The 15,573-nt window shown below is 40.5% G+C and overlaps 1 protein-coding gene across 1 annotated transcript in view; it reads right to left on the bottom strand.

Annotated features, from left to right (window-relative positions):
* Nucleotides 1-15,573, bottom strand: part of LOC122803999 (extended synaptotagmin-3-like) — a 454,360-nt gene that overhangs the window by 112,262 nt on the left and 326,525 nt on the right. The window contains exon 2 of the mRNA XM_044073680.1: nucleotides 14,971-15,012. Coding sequence (XP_043929615.1) covers nucleotides 14,971-15,012 — 42 coding nt within the window. The remainder of the gene's footprint in view (nucleotides 1-14,970; nucleotides 15,013-15,573) is intronic.

Below are 15,573 nucleotides of genomic sequence, written 5' to 3'. Positions count from 1 at the left end.
GGGGCAACACACCCCGCTACTTAAATTCACCAACTCCGAGATCGCACTACATTGAAGTAAAGGGAAATATTCCCTATGGCGATCTCCACTGAAACCTGCAAGCTTTCAAATGTTCGCTTATATGGTGCCAACCATATGAGGCTTGAACTTTTCAATGTTCACAATTTCTAATGGAATCCGTTGTCTTGTCTAACATATATTCAGTGGCGCTATATTCCTTTATTGATATTTGTACTGTAATGATCTTTACTTTATGCTGTGCTGTAGTAACATATGCACAACAATCTGATCTTCCTCTGTTGATATTTATACTATGGCACATACAAATTTATACAATCTTTTCTGCTTTTTGGTGCGTTGTTCTAACATACGTACAACAGTATAATCCCTCCACTGTTGATAATGACACTATGAGATGTACTACACCATGATCTTTTCTATTTCATATTGTACTCGCCTAATGGTTCAAGTCATGGCTGGAAACAGTTCTCGGACCAGTCCACCTTCTAGTTAACAAATGTTAAAGAAAGAAAAATTACTCTATGCAAAGGAATGATTTCACAAAGTTTTAAAGTTAAGTGACAATCCATCTAACCTGCAGTTTGCAACTATTAAGCCTCATTGCCATGTCAAAGTCAGATTTGTGTTGTTGCAGGCAATATTTCACTATTAATAAATGGTCAGCAGCATGCCATCTACACAAAAACTTTGTTTAACTGGCATTCTCACTCTGCAAATTTAGTTATAATACCTTTATATGGAATGCCTCATGGCATATTTTGGTTCTCAATAAAAAGTATTAAAACTGAAACAGGTGTAGATCTTGACAGAGACATAGCTAGCACCATTTTTTCTTTTTTTTTTTTTGGGGGGGGGGTTTACACAGATCTGAATTTGTAATTTGTTACACATTTGAGACAGTCTGGATTACATTTTTATCCTATGTGTACACAAAGGAGTAAACTTTGTAATACATCCGAAAATACTGTATGCTCTTCCTTGATCATAACTGATCTGTATTAACATTGCTTGGTGTATTTTTCCAGTGAGAACCTGAAAATGATCCAGTTTGGATAAGTGTTCTATGCCAGTTAACAAATGGAAATAAAATAAATGCTACTTGATACTAGCTAGCTGTCAATTTACATTTAAACTGCATGATCGCAGAAATGTAAGTATTTAAATGGAATTTTAAAACTATTAACTAAATTTTATATTAACATAAAAGCCTCCTACCTAAATAAATGCAGATCACTGAAATTCACCTCACCCCTAGAAGCTAAAAAAGGCAACATGTGCCCACTGTCTTGCTGAGTAATGTATGCATGTCTGATTTACACGTAGTGCACTATCATTAATTGTGAACATGACAAATTTAGACATTACATAAATGCTCATGATACAAAATGTTGTTAGGAAAACGCTACAAATGTGTCTGCAGCAAAGATGCAGGGTGTTTCTTTAGCTTACATTTATTGTCACTGCACTTATGCAACAACACGTGTTTATTATGACATGTATTGCCAAGAAAGTAGTTGTCTGCAACCAAGGACAACCATATCTACAGCTCTTTACGAAACCAGGTATTGCATGCATTCTAAAGAAGACTACTGCCACAAGACAGCTACTTAGCATGTGCACCAGTTTAGGGCTAGTTATTCATTTAAAACTTGTAACAATCTCAAAGTTAACCCCTAACTGATATAGTCCAGAAACTGGTTACTTCTTGCAGCCACAACTTGCTTCGAAGTTACCAGACACCTCTGGAGAAATTACTCAAGTTTAGAATATGCATGGAAAACACAGGCTGGTTAAATAGACGGATTTAAATCAGATTCAGTGGTTGCTTTAGACATGGACAGTTTGTTCTAATACATACCCTTTCTTAATGAAAGAGCAGGTTAGTGGGCTTGACATGAATCCTGCAATTTAGAAATCATCCTAGTTCTCATAATAACCACTCAACAAGGTTTTCCAGTTCAAGAGATTAAATGCACCTGAGGCTACATGTTTAAAAGACAAAAATGTCAGGTTTCTCAAGCATCAGTTAAATATCCTTTGGAAGAACAGGCTTATAAAAAGTATGAACTGGAAGACGCCTAGTAAGAAAGTCCTACAGACCTATAATCATCCAATGTGCACTTTAGAAGAAATAGCTACCCTCATGCCAAATGCCACTGATTTTTCTGTCTCAGACGCAAAAAGTTTCTTTTGCCAAATTCGCTGCATCACAAATCATCATTAACCACTTTGGTAGATACATATTTTTGAGAATGCCACTTGGGATAAATTTTGCAGTGAAGTATTTTAATGTGTGATGAATACAATTAATAGGCCAACTAACTCTCTCCTAGCCTGTCATCTCAATATTAGAAACATTAATAACAAGGTACATGAATTGCATGCACTTCTGGATGTCCACTCCCCTGAGATTCTCTGTTTATCTGAAACCTGGTTAAAACCTAACACTACAGACAATGAAGTGTTACCACCTGGGTACAACATATATAGGCTGGATCGTGCTTCCAGGAAGGGGGGGGGGGGGTAGCTGTACTCTATAAATCTGAGTTGAATGTCACCATAGATGTAATACAACCACCTCAGATTAATAACTCAGAGATTCTTGCCACCAAATTGCAACTTAATAAAAATAAATGCATTAATATCATCTGTATGTACATTCCCCCAGGTAACAATATATCTACACTTGAAGATATCCTGCACTGGCTATCATGTCACTACCCCCAAGAAACCCTACTACTTGGAGACTTTAACATAGACTGGGGCACCTGCTCCTCAGAATCCCCAGCCACCCATATTAACCTGCATGCATTTACACAAATCATATCCACCCCTAACCAGGATAGGTAAACCCAACCAAAAAGAAAGCATACTTGACTGGGTACTCATAGTCACCCCCAATTGTACACCTCTGGTACCCTCCCTGATGGCCTAAGCGATCACCTTCTCACATATGTCATAAAGCACAAAGCCATTAATTCCCAACAACCCTTACTCAGAAAGGTTAGAAACAATAAAAAACTTTGACCCTGCTAAATTCTAACAAGAACTAAACTCACATAATTGGTATATTCTAAAACACCTCCCCTTAGAGGAAGCAGTAGCATACTTTAACAATAAATTCCTTGAGATCCTTGATTTGCATGCACCTGTTCGTTCAAAGAGCAAAGGCAAAATCTGTGTCATGGCTTTCTAAAGAGTCTAAACTCAAAATTACCCTTAGAAACAAAGCATGGGCTTTATTGCATTCTTCTAAAGACCCCCAAGATCACATTAAATACAGGCAATCCAGGAACGAAACTAAAAAATCCATTTTACAAGACAAAAAACAATACTACTATAATTTACAGACAGTAAATCAAAACAACCCTCAGAAGTTTTGGTCAGGTTTAAATAATCTACTACATCCTGGACAAACGTCAACCCCAATCCCTGCTGCTACTATTGATAAAACCCCTGAAGATGTTTCTGACAGTTTTAACCAATTCTTTACTGAGATAATTCAAGCCCTAGCTAGCCAACTACCTCCTAGCTCCCCTGGTCCTGAAAGTACCACCCCTAGAAACCTACTCGCGTTCAGCTTCCAACCAGTCGCCACTTCACTTATCCGTACCCTGATCAAAAAATTAAAACCCACTACACTTTCTGCTGATCAACTCCCTGCAGAGTACCTACAAAAATCAGCTGATACTATTGCTTACCCCATCTCAATACTAATCAATCGAACCATAGAAGAAGCTAAAATTCCCAATATCTGGAAAATATCCTATGTAATCCCACTTCAAAGGAGGCAGCTCTACTGAATTCTCCAATTATAGGCCAATAGCTATACTCTCTCCACTTGCAAAGATTATGGAAAAACATATTCATAGACAACTCATACACCACCTAATCCAGAATCACCTTATGGCAGACACTCAGCATGCCTTCCGTCCTCATCACAGCACTACTTCAGCCCTCCTAGCCTTTACCAACATCATAAACCATAATTGCAACAATAATTATATATCCTCAGCCCTCTTCTTGGATCTTTCAGAGGCATTCGATATGGTTGATCACCAACTTTTAATCCACACCCTGCAAACATTCTGCCTAGATACTAGAGCCCTTCAACTAGAGCCCTTCAATGGTTTCAATCCTACCTGAATGGTTGACAGCAGGCTGTCCTCTGGCAAAACAAACTCTCTAATCTGCTACCCAACACCCTTGGAGTACCGCAAGGCTCTATACTAGGGCCCCTTGCTGTTCTCCATCTTCATTAACGACCTTTATACTGTCATCCCAAAAGTCAGCTGTATCCAACATGCTGATGATTCTACTCTAATGTGCTCGGCCACATCTCCAATAGAGTTATGGTCAGCTACCCAGACCACCTTTAATACAATAGAAAACTGGCTTTCTGAATGTCGTCTGATCCTAGATCCCAAAAAAAACTAAAATGCTGTTATTTTCACCAACACGTAGGTCTACCGCTTTCACCTTTACCATAAATTCAAATGATGGCAAAATAATGTCCCTGACCCCTCTATAAAACTATTAGGTGTCATCATAGATAATAATCTAAAATTCGACCTACATGTTAACCAAACTATCAAAATCATCAATAAAAAAACTAGGGGCACTTTACAGAATAAAAGCCTTCCTAAACCCTCCAGCTAAAATTGCCATAGCTCGCTCTCACCTTCTTTCAACCCTTCTGTATGCATCCCCTCTACTCCCGAATTTAAACAAGACTGTCCTTAACAAACTCTCAATTTGCTACAACCACACTGCCAGGTTTGCCACTGGGCTGCCTTTTAGGACACATCATTGCATCAATCTAAATCAGCTTGGGTGGCTTGAACTACCTAGCCTAATCCAGTATAACCAACTGATTATGGCCTATAAAATCCTCTATAATCCGGACAATACTCCTGCACTTAAAAATATTATCACCCCCTATAACAATCCTAGACCACTTCGATCCTCTAACAAACTACTAATTCAGACTAGCAAAATTAATAACACAGCTGGTGACTCTCTCTTTGCAAACTCTGTAAGTAGACCCTGGAACTCTCTTCCAGTAGACCCTGGAACTCTCTTCCAGCTGACATTACCTTACTTTCTACCTTAGGTCAATTTAAAACTAGACTCAAACAACATTTGGCACTTAACTGGCTATGTCAATGTATCAAGCCTGGCTAACTCTCTCTCTAGAATGTGTAAAAATCTGTTAACCAGTTTACTGTGTAATTTAATTTAATCCTGACTTACGCTCAGGATTAACTCTAACCTGTGGAACTTGTTTAACTTGCTTACTTATGTAAACACTGTAAATAGCCTTTTTGTAATATGTAATGCTGGTATTATGTAATGCTGTATCTGCTTACCCTTGGAGCTTTTCTCCCCGGGCCTCCGCTGAAAATGGAAATGCATCCAGTCGGACTATCCCGGTCAACAAATGTAAAGTAAATAAAATAAAATAAATGAAGCAAATTTTTACTGATTTTCCATGTGCTATCATAGTAGACAACATTATAGTAGGGGTCAATGGTGAAGACAAACTTGATAGAAACCTCAAGAAAGTTCGACTGTGGTTGTAAAGTCAAGCTTAAACTGCGCATATGTCATGCATGGAAGCTCTAACCTGAAAGACAGCTGATGGAGCTACAGCCCTAGTAGAATGAGTCTTTGGGGGGTTTGGAAGAGTAATACCAGATTTAAAATATATGAAGGAAATGCAGCTAGCCAACCAATTTGCTAGATTGACTGGATACAGCTTTCCCCAATTTCGTATGTAAAAAGGAGACAAAAAGCTGGTCTAATTTTTTGAAATTTTTTTGTACTGTGTAGGTAGAAATGTATCTGTCTATCCACATTCAAATGTCAGCAATACTCTTCTTTGTTAGAATAGTTGGGGAAGAAAATGGGCAAACTAATGCATTCATTGATGTTGATCTCAGAAACCACTTTTGGAAGGAACGAAGGGCTGGTTCTGAGTGAAAATCTGTCCTTATGAAAGACAGAATATGGTGGTTTAGATGAAGGGCTTGGATCTCTGAAATTCTCTTGGCAGAAGTAAGAGCAACTAACAGAATACTCTTCCAGGAAAGGAACTTAATACCACAAGTGTGGGCAGGTTCAAATGGTTGTTGAGGGGTTGCTTGTAAAATCAATTTGAGGTCCCATGGTGGAGCAGGGTCTTTGCAAGTCCTTCTTAAGAGAGACGTTTCTGCTAAGACATCCTTTCAGAGTTTGTGTGAGGCCACAGAAGAGTCTTAAAACCAATATGTAAGTTGGAGATGACTGCTAGTTGAACTTTAATGGTGGAGGCAGAGGCATCACTCAAAAAGGAATGCCAAGAATTTGAGGAATTCATGAACTGAGGCTGAAAAGAGGTCAATGTCGTTCTGTAGGGCCCAACATACTAATTTTTTTCCTTTTGCCAGAATACAGCTTTTGAGTGGAATGTTTATGAGACGACAGTAGAATGCGCCCAAGAGAGGAAGAAAGCATCGGTTCTTTGGCTACTACTGGAAGTGGAGATACCAAACCATCAGCTTGAGATTGTGAACATTGGGGTGTACCATGCCTGTTGGGTAGGACAGCAGATCTGGAAGTGGCTCCAATATCCAAAGTTGTTTGATTAGGTGAGGCTAAAGGAAGGGGAACCAAAAGTGTTGAGGCCAAAAGGGGGCTATGAGGATGACTTTGCTCTTCATTCTGATGGCTTTCTAGAGAAATTTGTGAATCAAAGGTACTGGTGGAAAGGCATAAAGGAGACCAGGGGGCCAATCATGGACAAGACTGCCCCCCTCGGGTCTTCCCCCATTGGGGGGATCAGGGCAAAATAGCTGCTGCATTTGTTTTTCAGGGGAGAGGCAAATAGATCGCAGCAAGGCTAGACCCATGACTGAAAAATTCTCTCGAACACTTTCTGATCGAGGGACTACTAGCGAGGTAGAAGGATGGACCTGCTTAATCAGTCTGCTATCACAAGGGACTTGCTCAAAATGCATGTTGCTACAAGAAAGTGGTTTGATGAGATCATCCATTGCCACACTCTCAGGGCTTCTCGACATAGTGGATAAGATCCTTGTTTGTTAATATACCAGACTACTGACATGTCTTTGCGAATTCTAATTGTTCCAGAGGGGTGAGCATCCTGAAAGGCTTGCAAGCCTAAGAGCACTGCGCTCATCTGTAGTACACTGATGTGTAATACAGCCTCTATTAGGGACCAAGTGCCTTGAACTGTCTTTCCACTGCAATGCCCCCCACCACCCAATGCAGGGAGGTGTCCGTGGCAACTATGGGCTTGGGCTGAGGGGAGGCAAAAAAAGCATCCTTGTAGAATTTTTTCTGAATGATTGCCCCAAAGTTAAATCTTTCTTGCAAATGTTGCTGATGGGAATTGGTGTGGACAAGGGATGGTAAGTACAGACCATTGTGTCACAAGTAACCACTGAAGAATTTACATGATACCTGACCAGGGGTGCAAGAGTTACTGATGTTGCCATGCAGCCCAAAGTTTGGAGGATTAGTTTGGTTGGCACTTTGTGTTTGCTGATTATGCTCATAACCTGTGTGTAAACTGAATGTAATCGCTATGGAGGAAGAGAGGCTAAGGTGGTTTTTGCATTTAAAATGGCGCCTATGAATTCTAGGACTTGGGTTGGATCTAGATCACATTTTTCATAGTTGACAGCTATTCCCAAGGAGGAGCACGTTTGAAGAACCTTTTGTCTGGCATCTACGAACTGATGCCTGGTTGTAGCAGTAAGGAGCCATTCGTCTAGGTATGGAAACACACGGAATCTGTGCATTCTCAAGTGAGCTACTGCCATGCATTTGAACACCCTGGGGGCTGTGGTGAGACCAAAGGGCAGCACTCTGAATTGGTAGTGACTGGCTCCTAGCCGAAGTGCAAGAATCTCCTGGATCGCCTATACATTTGTATGTGACAGTACCCATCCTGGAGATCTATGGAGGACATCTAGTCATTCTTTTCCAGCAATGGAAGAATAGACTGAAATGTGACCATCCAGAATTTGGTTCGATTAACTGATTTGTTCAGTTTGCTGAGATGTAGAATAAATCTCCAGTCCCCTGTCATTTTGGCACTAAAAAGAACCTTGTGCAAATTCCAGATCCTATCTGGTCTGAAGGACCTCTTGGATGACTCGCTTTTCTAGCGGCTTTTGTATTTCCAGCAGGGCTTGATCTTTTTGACTGAGTGGAGCATCCAGGATTTTTTCTAAAAGGAGGGGGTTAGCGAGAAGGCAATAATATATCCTCTGGATATAATTCCTGCACCCATTTCTCTGAAGTCGTTTGTAGCCATGCTCTCTGGAACAGGGAAAAATGACCCCCAACTGCCTCCAATGGGGGGCACTCAGGTCTCCTTTCCGAAGCAATGAAAAGGCTTACTGAAAAATGAACCTCGGAAATCTTGGTTCTGTGGACCCCCTCTGCCACTAAGGCGATGCCTACCATTGGAGCTTCCCCCTTTACCCCTGAGGGAGCTGTCACTGTGTATGTCGGGAAAGGACCCTTAGGATTCTTTGAACCACATTTTTCCACCCGTCCGCTGGTTCCTTGAAAAGGGTCTCTGAGGGGAGGAAAAATGCACGCAGAAAGAGTCTTTCTGTCCTTTTCACACCTAGTGAGTGTGTGTTTAACTTTGGGCCCAAACAAGGACATGCCATCAATGGAAGTACTGACAAACAGACTCGAAGGGTTCTGCAAAGTCACACAAACTCACCCAGGTGTTCTCCTTAAGGTTACACCTGAACCGATGGCTCTTGTAGTCTTTTCAGCTGCATGAGAGATGAGGCTCATGGACGAGTTGGAAATGGAAGTCAGGGTGGCCAACTGCAAAGTTACCAAGTCCCGAACCTTGTCAGAAATGGCTCCTAAGAGGGTATCCAAAAGTTCTTTAATCAGATCCCTCTGCAACCTAGTAAAATATGCCAGGTAATAAAGACCGTAAGGAAAAGATCAAAGCATAAACTCGCTTCCCTATCCTATCCATCATCCTAGACTCCATATTAGGAAGATGAATAGGAACTTTCATCTGCCAGTTCCTTCTTGGTGGCTGCTGCTACAACCATGGCATCTACCAGTAAGCCTTTGGTCCAGAAGGGTTTGTCTGAGGGTGCAGTTATGATCTTGTATGGTCTCCGGGGTATTACCTCAACAGAATCAGGGAACTTCCATGCCCGCTTAGAGATCAACAAAATGAGCTCATCACCGAGTGGGGTCAACCAGAAGGTAGATGGTCAGATGTCAAAGGTCTGCAGGTACACAGATTCCTCCAATGTAGGACTGTTGGGACTGCCAATCATCTCTCTGCTTCAAAATTTCCAGGATGTCTCCAAAGGAGACATCATCAGGAGGTGACTGTGAGGATCCTTCGCCCTCCTCAAAAAAACAGAGTCCTCAGTGTATAATTCTTCATGTGAATATAATGTGTTTCCTCTTACATTTTCCCTTCCAATGAACCTCCTCTATGGGATGCTCTGAGGAGATGTCGGAAGAGGAAGTTCCCAAGTGTGGGGGTCCCTGAGGCCTTGACACCCGTTGCCCAGCTGAAGTAGATGAGACTCTGGTAAGGAGTGACTTGGGAGGCTTTTCCAAGAGGGGTGGAACTGACTGTTGTCTTGGAACAGACAAGGCCCTCTCCACTGCCTACAAATCTGGTCCACCCACAGTAGGAATGGAGTCTGGGCCAGAAAAGGCAGAACTTAACACTGCAGTCTCCTCCCAACAGGGGCAGAGCTCTCCTGAGGTGGAAGCCAGAGCCAAACTAATCCATGCTGAGGCTCCAAGAGATGACTCTTGTAAAAAATGGGTTGATTCAAACTCCTTGGAACAGACAGGATGGGTACAAGCTCTGTGAAGTCTCCAGTTCAGAGTGAGCCAGAGAACTCAGGGATGCAATCAATGCTGATGAGGAAAATGACTTTAGAACAGTGACAGTTGGCGCCGGACAACTCGGGACCAAGGACTCTGAACTCACTGTAGAAATCAGAGGAGGAAAGGTGCTTAGAGGGATGGAAGTAGAAGGACCCTGACTCATCAGCGTAGGAGGCCTAGAAGATCCAGTAACACCTTGTGCCCAAATTATCTTCCTCACCAGCTCTTCTTCAGTGATGCTTCTGAAAATGGATTTCATTGGAGGACAGTCCAGGAAAGGGGAAGTTGGCCTATCTGGGAAAGGGTTGAGGGATGGGGAATACCTGGACCCAGGCACTGTAATGAACTCCTTTGTTGGCATCAATGAAGACGGTGTTGAAGGTAATATCTTTTTCTAAAAATGTTACTGAGGAAACAGTCAGTACTCACAGTTGAGATGAAGGTTCCGACAAAACAGGTGGAACAAACAACTAACATTTTTTAACAGTCTGAATTGACAAAGGTATCAGCACCAAAGAACTCAGTTTCTTTGCCTCCTAATACTTGAAAGAGGAGGTCAAGGAAGCTGGACATGATTTGGAAGATCTGGATTTGTGTTCGGAAGGATCCTTGGACAATGACCCAGAAACAGCCTCACCGAAGGAGGAGGGTAACAGTCCCTTCAAAATCAGCTTGTTTTTATGCTCCACTAGAGCCCATTGGCTAAAAGAATGACAAATGGAGCAATCTCCTTGTAAATGGTAGGGTACTAAACAGAAAACACATAGCGAGTGCTGGTCCAAATATGGGATCTTGTGAGAGCACTTCGCACATCTCTAACCCCACACGGGTTTTCTCCTTTTCCTTGCTTTTCCTCTGCCATACTAAAGCAGGAAAGGAAGAAGATGCCACAAACTGCATAAACTCAGAAATTCACACACACCTAAAATAGGGAAAGAAAGAATAGTTAAACAGATGGAGCCTTTTTTGTTTTGTAGAAATGAAAAGGAAATACCAGCAATGGTAATGGGGAAGTTACCAAAGGGTAGCGGGAAAGCTACTAACAATGAGTCATAGATTAGTACTAGTCTAACTGCTCTTGTGGGCCATTTTAAGCCTAGCCAATTACCCACTGTGAGTCTCAAACCCTGCACCTTGTGTCTGTAAGGTAAACACCTTAACCATTATGCCAACCTTCCCACCAGGAACCTAAGAAGTACACAAAGTAAGTAAAAAGAGTAGAGGTAAACAGCAAAAAAGGACACAATAGACATAGAAAAGGAAGATTTGATGAAAAACAGGAAAAAAATATCAGTTAAAAGACAACAGAAAATTACTAAACTGGAACTCTTGAGAGTAGGCAATAAACCACGTCTGAAGCTTACAGTAGCAAACGAGACCTGAGGAAATGAACCAGTTGCATTATGGGTACAGGGGAAGCTTGAGGGGTTTTGGTTACCACCAGCTTTAGCAAGCGGCCATGTCAGTTCAGAGGGATCGGAACTGAACCTATCCATTGAGGATAACATGAAAAATGACAACTTCAAACTATTTTCCCATTAATCCACCATTACCTCAACCAACAGTATCATCTAACATTCTTTTCATCATCAAACATGTCTCCACCTCCTTTATTACAAGGCTTCTCCTTAAATTAAAACCCACCACTACAGCGCTTGACAATCTTCCTCCTGACTGAGTACATCAAAAAAGCCACAGAAGCCGCTGCTTACCAAACATCCATGTTAATTAGCCACTCTTATTACAGAAAATTATGTCCCCCTCTGTCTCTAGAAAAAATCATGCATTATTCATTTGCACAAAGGTGGCTCCTCCTCAGACCTAGCCAACTTCAGACCTACCTGCTATTCTATCACCTCTCTCTAAAACTGTAGAAAAATTATATACATATGTATCTACTTTGAAAAGTCGATCATCATATAATCGAGATCTATTTTCGCGAGACGAAAATCATGAAAGCTTAAATACATTACAGGTGAATTTTTCCCAGGATAAGTAAGCACTTGCCCATGGAAGCTCTAGACTGAAATACAGCTGCGGTTGCCATGGCCCTAGCTGAATGGGCTCAAAGATTTTTGTCAAAGGAATGCGTGACGAAGAATAAACAAATGACATACAATCAGTGAGCCATCTGGCTAATGTAACTTTATTCACAGGTTTTCCCAATCTAGTATGGGGAAAAGGAGAGAAATAACTGTTCAAACTTCCTGAATTCTTCTGTTCTGTGAAAATCTCTACTGCCTGCGAACATCCAGCAAATGTAAACAATATTCACTCTTGTTAGACAAGTTGGGGAAAAACACCGGCAGGTTAATATAGTGGTTAATACTGGTCTCTGAAACCACCTTATGAAGAAATGAGGAGTTGGTTCTGACAAAAACTTCTTTTTGTGAAAAAAAAATATGGCAGTTTACAGGATAAGGCTTGAATCTCGGAGATCCTTCTAGCAGACGTTAGTGCCACTAAGAAAATCATTTTCCATGATAAGGAACTTGAGATCACAATCATTAACTGGTTCAAAGGGGGATTGAGTAATTGCTTGCAATACCAAATTGAGGTCCCAAGGAGGAATATGATCTTTGGAGGGCGGTTTTAAAAGAAGAGGCTTTACAAAGCTTATGAGAAGCAACAGAGGAGTCTTGAGAACCAACATGAAAACTGGATATCGCTGCTAACTGAACTCTGATCATGGAAGCTGAAGATCCTTCATTGAAAAGTAAGGCTAAAAAGTTAAGAATATCATGAACTGGAGCCGAGAAGGGATCAAGGTTATTCTGGAGAACCAATGCATAAATCTCTTCCACTTAAAGCTTCTATGTAGATGGTTTATGAGATGACAGCAGAATGCATCAGACTGGGGAAGAGCATGGATTATCTGGCTACTAACAGAATTTGAGAAACCAAGCTGGTAGCTTGAGATTCAGAATTCTCGGATAAGAACAGAACCCACAGGTTGAGGATAGAATGAAAATTGACATGACATCAAATATTTTATTTATTTTATTTTACAGAGCCAATTTTCAGGGGAGGCCTGGGAAGAAACACTCCACACACATCTTTGGAATGTGAGAGGAAGCCAAAGCACCCGAAGGAAATCCATGCAAATGCGGACTCTGCACAGAAGGCACTCTAGCCAAGAATCGGATCTGAGAACCTCTTGCTGTGAGGTAACCACTGTACCACCCATTAAAATCAGTCAAATACAGAAATGATTCTGGGTGAATATGATGAGCCTAACAGTGCAGGCACTTATTTGATTTTTAATGTATGAGGCACAAGTTGGAGACTGTTCCTTGGGAACCTTTGTGACTGGCTGCAAAATTCCAGTTTTTAACAGCTATCAAAGTAGATATACCCTTCTCTGAAAAGTTGGTAGAGAACTTGCACCTCACCAGTTTCTGTAACTTTATAACTGCCTCTTTAGATTTTTTTTTTTTGTTCTGTTTTCTTACACTTTCTGGGCGGCACAGTGGTGCAGCGGTTAACGTTGTCGCCTCACAGCAAGAGGTTCTCCAGTTCGATTCTCGGCTGGGTTGCCTTCTGTGTGGAGTTTGCATGTTCTCCCTGTGTTCGCGTGGGTTTCCTCCGGGTACTCCGGTTTCCTCCCACATTCCAAAGACATGCATCTAGAGCATTTCTCCCCAGGCCTCCGCTGAAAACAGGCTCTGTGGAACCTAGTCGGACATTCCCGGTCAACAAATGTTAAATAAAATAAAAATAAAATAAAAATCTTTCTTACACTTTCTGGATCTTTCTTACCTCCCTCTTCAGTCTCTACCACCCTCCTCCCATTTTCGGTGACTTTCTATGATTGGAAATGTATTTCCTGCATGGTTTATAAGAGACCTGAAACATTTCTTCAGTCTGATAAACTTCTTTTAATCATGTTAAAAAAAAGAAACCTTGTTAAACTTTAAGCATCATGAAACTTAAGTTTATACTAAGGGTACAAACACAAACACTGAACGAGGTAATCCCTGGGTACAATTTGTCCATTACAAGCACACATGTTGATCATCTTGTGAGAGGACGACAATCTTACTGCTTGCAATGTCAAGAATATTTTTTCTTTACTCTGAAGCCTTTTCATTGAGGGAAAAATAGGGTGCAAGTGAATCACTTATGTTTAAATGGCTCTCCACTGGGACACTGGGGGACCAATGGTACCCCACAAAAAGAAACAAAGAAAGCACAATAAAATGTTAGGTGTGTGTGTCTACATATATATATATATATATATATATATATATATATATATATGTATGTATATATATATATATATATATATATGTATATATATATATATATATATATATATATATGTGTGTGTGTGTGTGTGTGTGTGTGTGTCTATAAACACACACACACATACAGGCCTCTCCTGCCAATTACATGTGTACCTTAGCAGTTATAGTGTTTGTCCTCATACAGAAATGACCAAGGCACAGAAAATAGATGGTGTGCAAAGTAAACATTTTATGATTTTGTGCTAAAATGACCTTCCAAAGAGATAACTGTGAATAAACTAAATTCTACCACACAGAATCAAGACAAAAATAATGAAGCAGGCTAAAAGGGCAAGGTGATTTTTATCCGTCGACAAAGTAAATTATATGCATCAAACAAGTTATTTCTTTAGTAAGAGGTATACAGCAAAAACATCATTTGTTGCTTATTGAACAATTGCTTGCACATGAAGCATCCATTTTCAAAAGGCATTTCCAGTACATACACGCAGAGCAGTTACTTGTGCATGCAGCACACTACAGAAAAGTATAAACATTAGGATACAACTTAAAATCAGAGCACAATTATAAAACTGGTACTCAGGCTAAAGTTATATTTACTTTATGGAACTTCACAACTCTTAAAGGAGTCAGATTACAATGGCAGATATAAAAAATACAAGTTCAGACAGGAAGGTGATAGTTCCCGTTTAGACCCATGTACAATTTTCAGGCTATCAAACTTCAAGAATTTACTAATGTAACATGAATGAATGCTACGGCTAAGTTCACACATGAAACAAGGCATACAGTAAAAAAAAGTTACCTTGTTTAACCATTCAACTCGTTCAATATCTGGAAAATTAATCTGAAAATAAAAATGAAAACAAAAAGTGAGAATCATATACAGAATGGTCTCCTAGGCTAAGCTCTTAAAGTCTAATAGTGAGTTACACATTTGCTTACATTTGGTACAGTTCCTGAATCTTCACCCTCCATTTAGTTGTTCAATCTGTGTTAGTTTCACTCAGTTTGATAAATTACAGAAGTTTATATTTACGAAACAAGATTCTGTTTTGTAAGAAACAAATCAATAAAAATTCCTCCACCACTAAATGTCACATAAATATGCAAAAGTATTTCAAACACTCTGCAACAAAGGCAATAATTGGTCTAGCCAACTGAATCAAAGACATGCATCTGGAGCATTTCTCCCCGGGCCTCCGCTGAAAACAGGCTCTGTGGAACCTAGTCAGACTTTCCCGGTCAACAAATGATAAATAAAAATAAAAAATAAATTTGTACAGGAGAGGGATCAAGGTGCTTACCCTGTAAGATTACTCTCTATAACACAAGCTACGAAAGAAGCAGGCAGGAATACACATACAGAAAACAGTACAACTGTGCAGGTTACTTACAATAACGGCAG

The sequence above is a fragment of the Protopterus annectens genome, chromosome 6.part0 (genome assembly GCF_019279795.1).
Source record: "Protopterus annectens isolate FY-2018-M chromosome 6.part0, PAN1.0, whole genome shotgun sequence".
NCBI lineage: Eukaryota > Metazoa > Chordata > Ceratodontiformes > Protopteridae > Protopterus > Protopterus annectens.
Note: the sequence above shows the minus strand (reverse complement) of the source record. Positions and strands in the feature narration are given on the sequence as shown.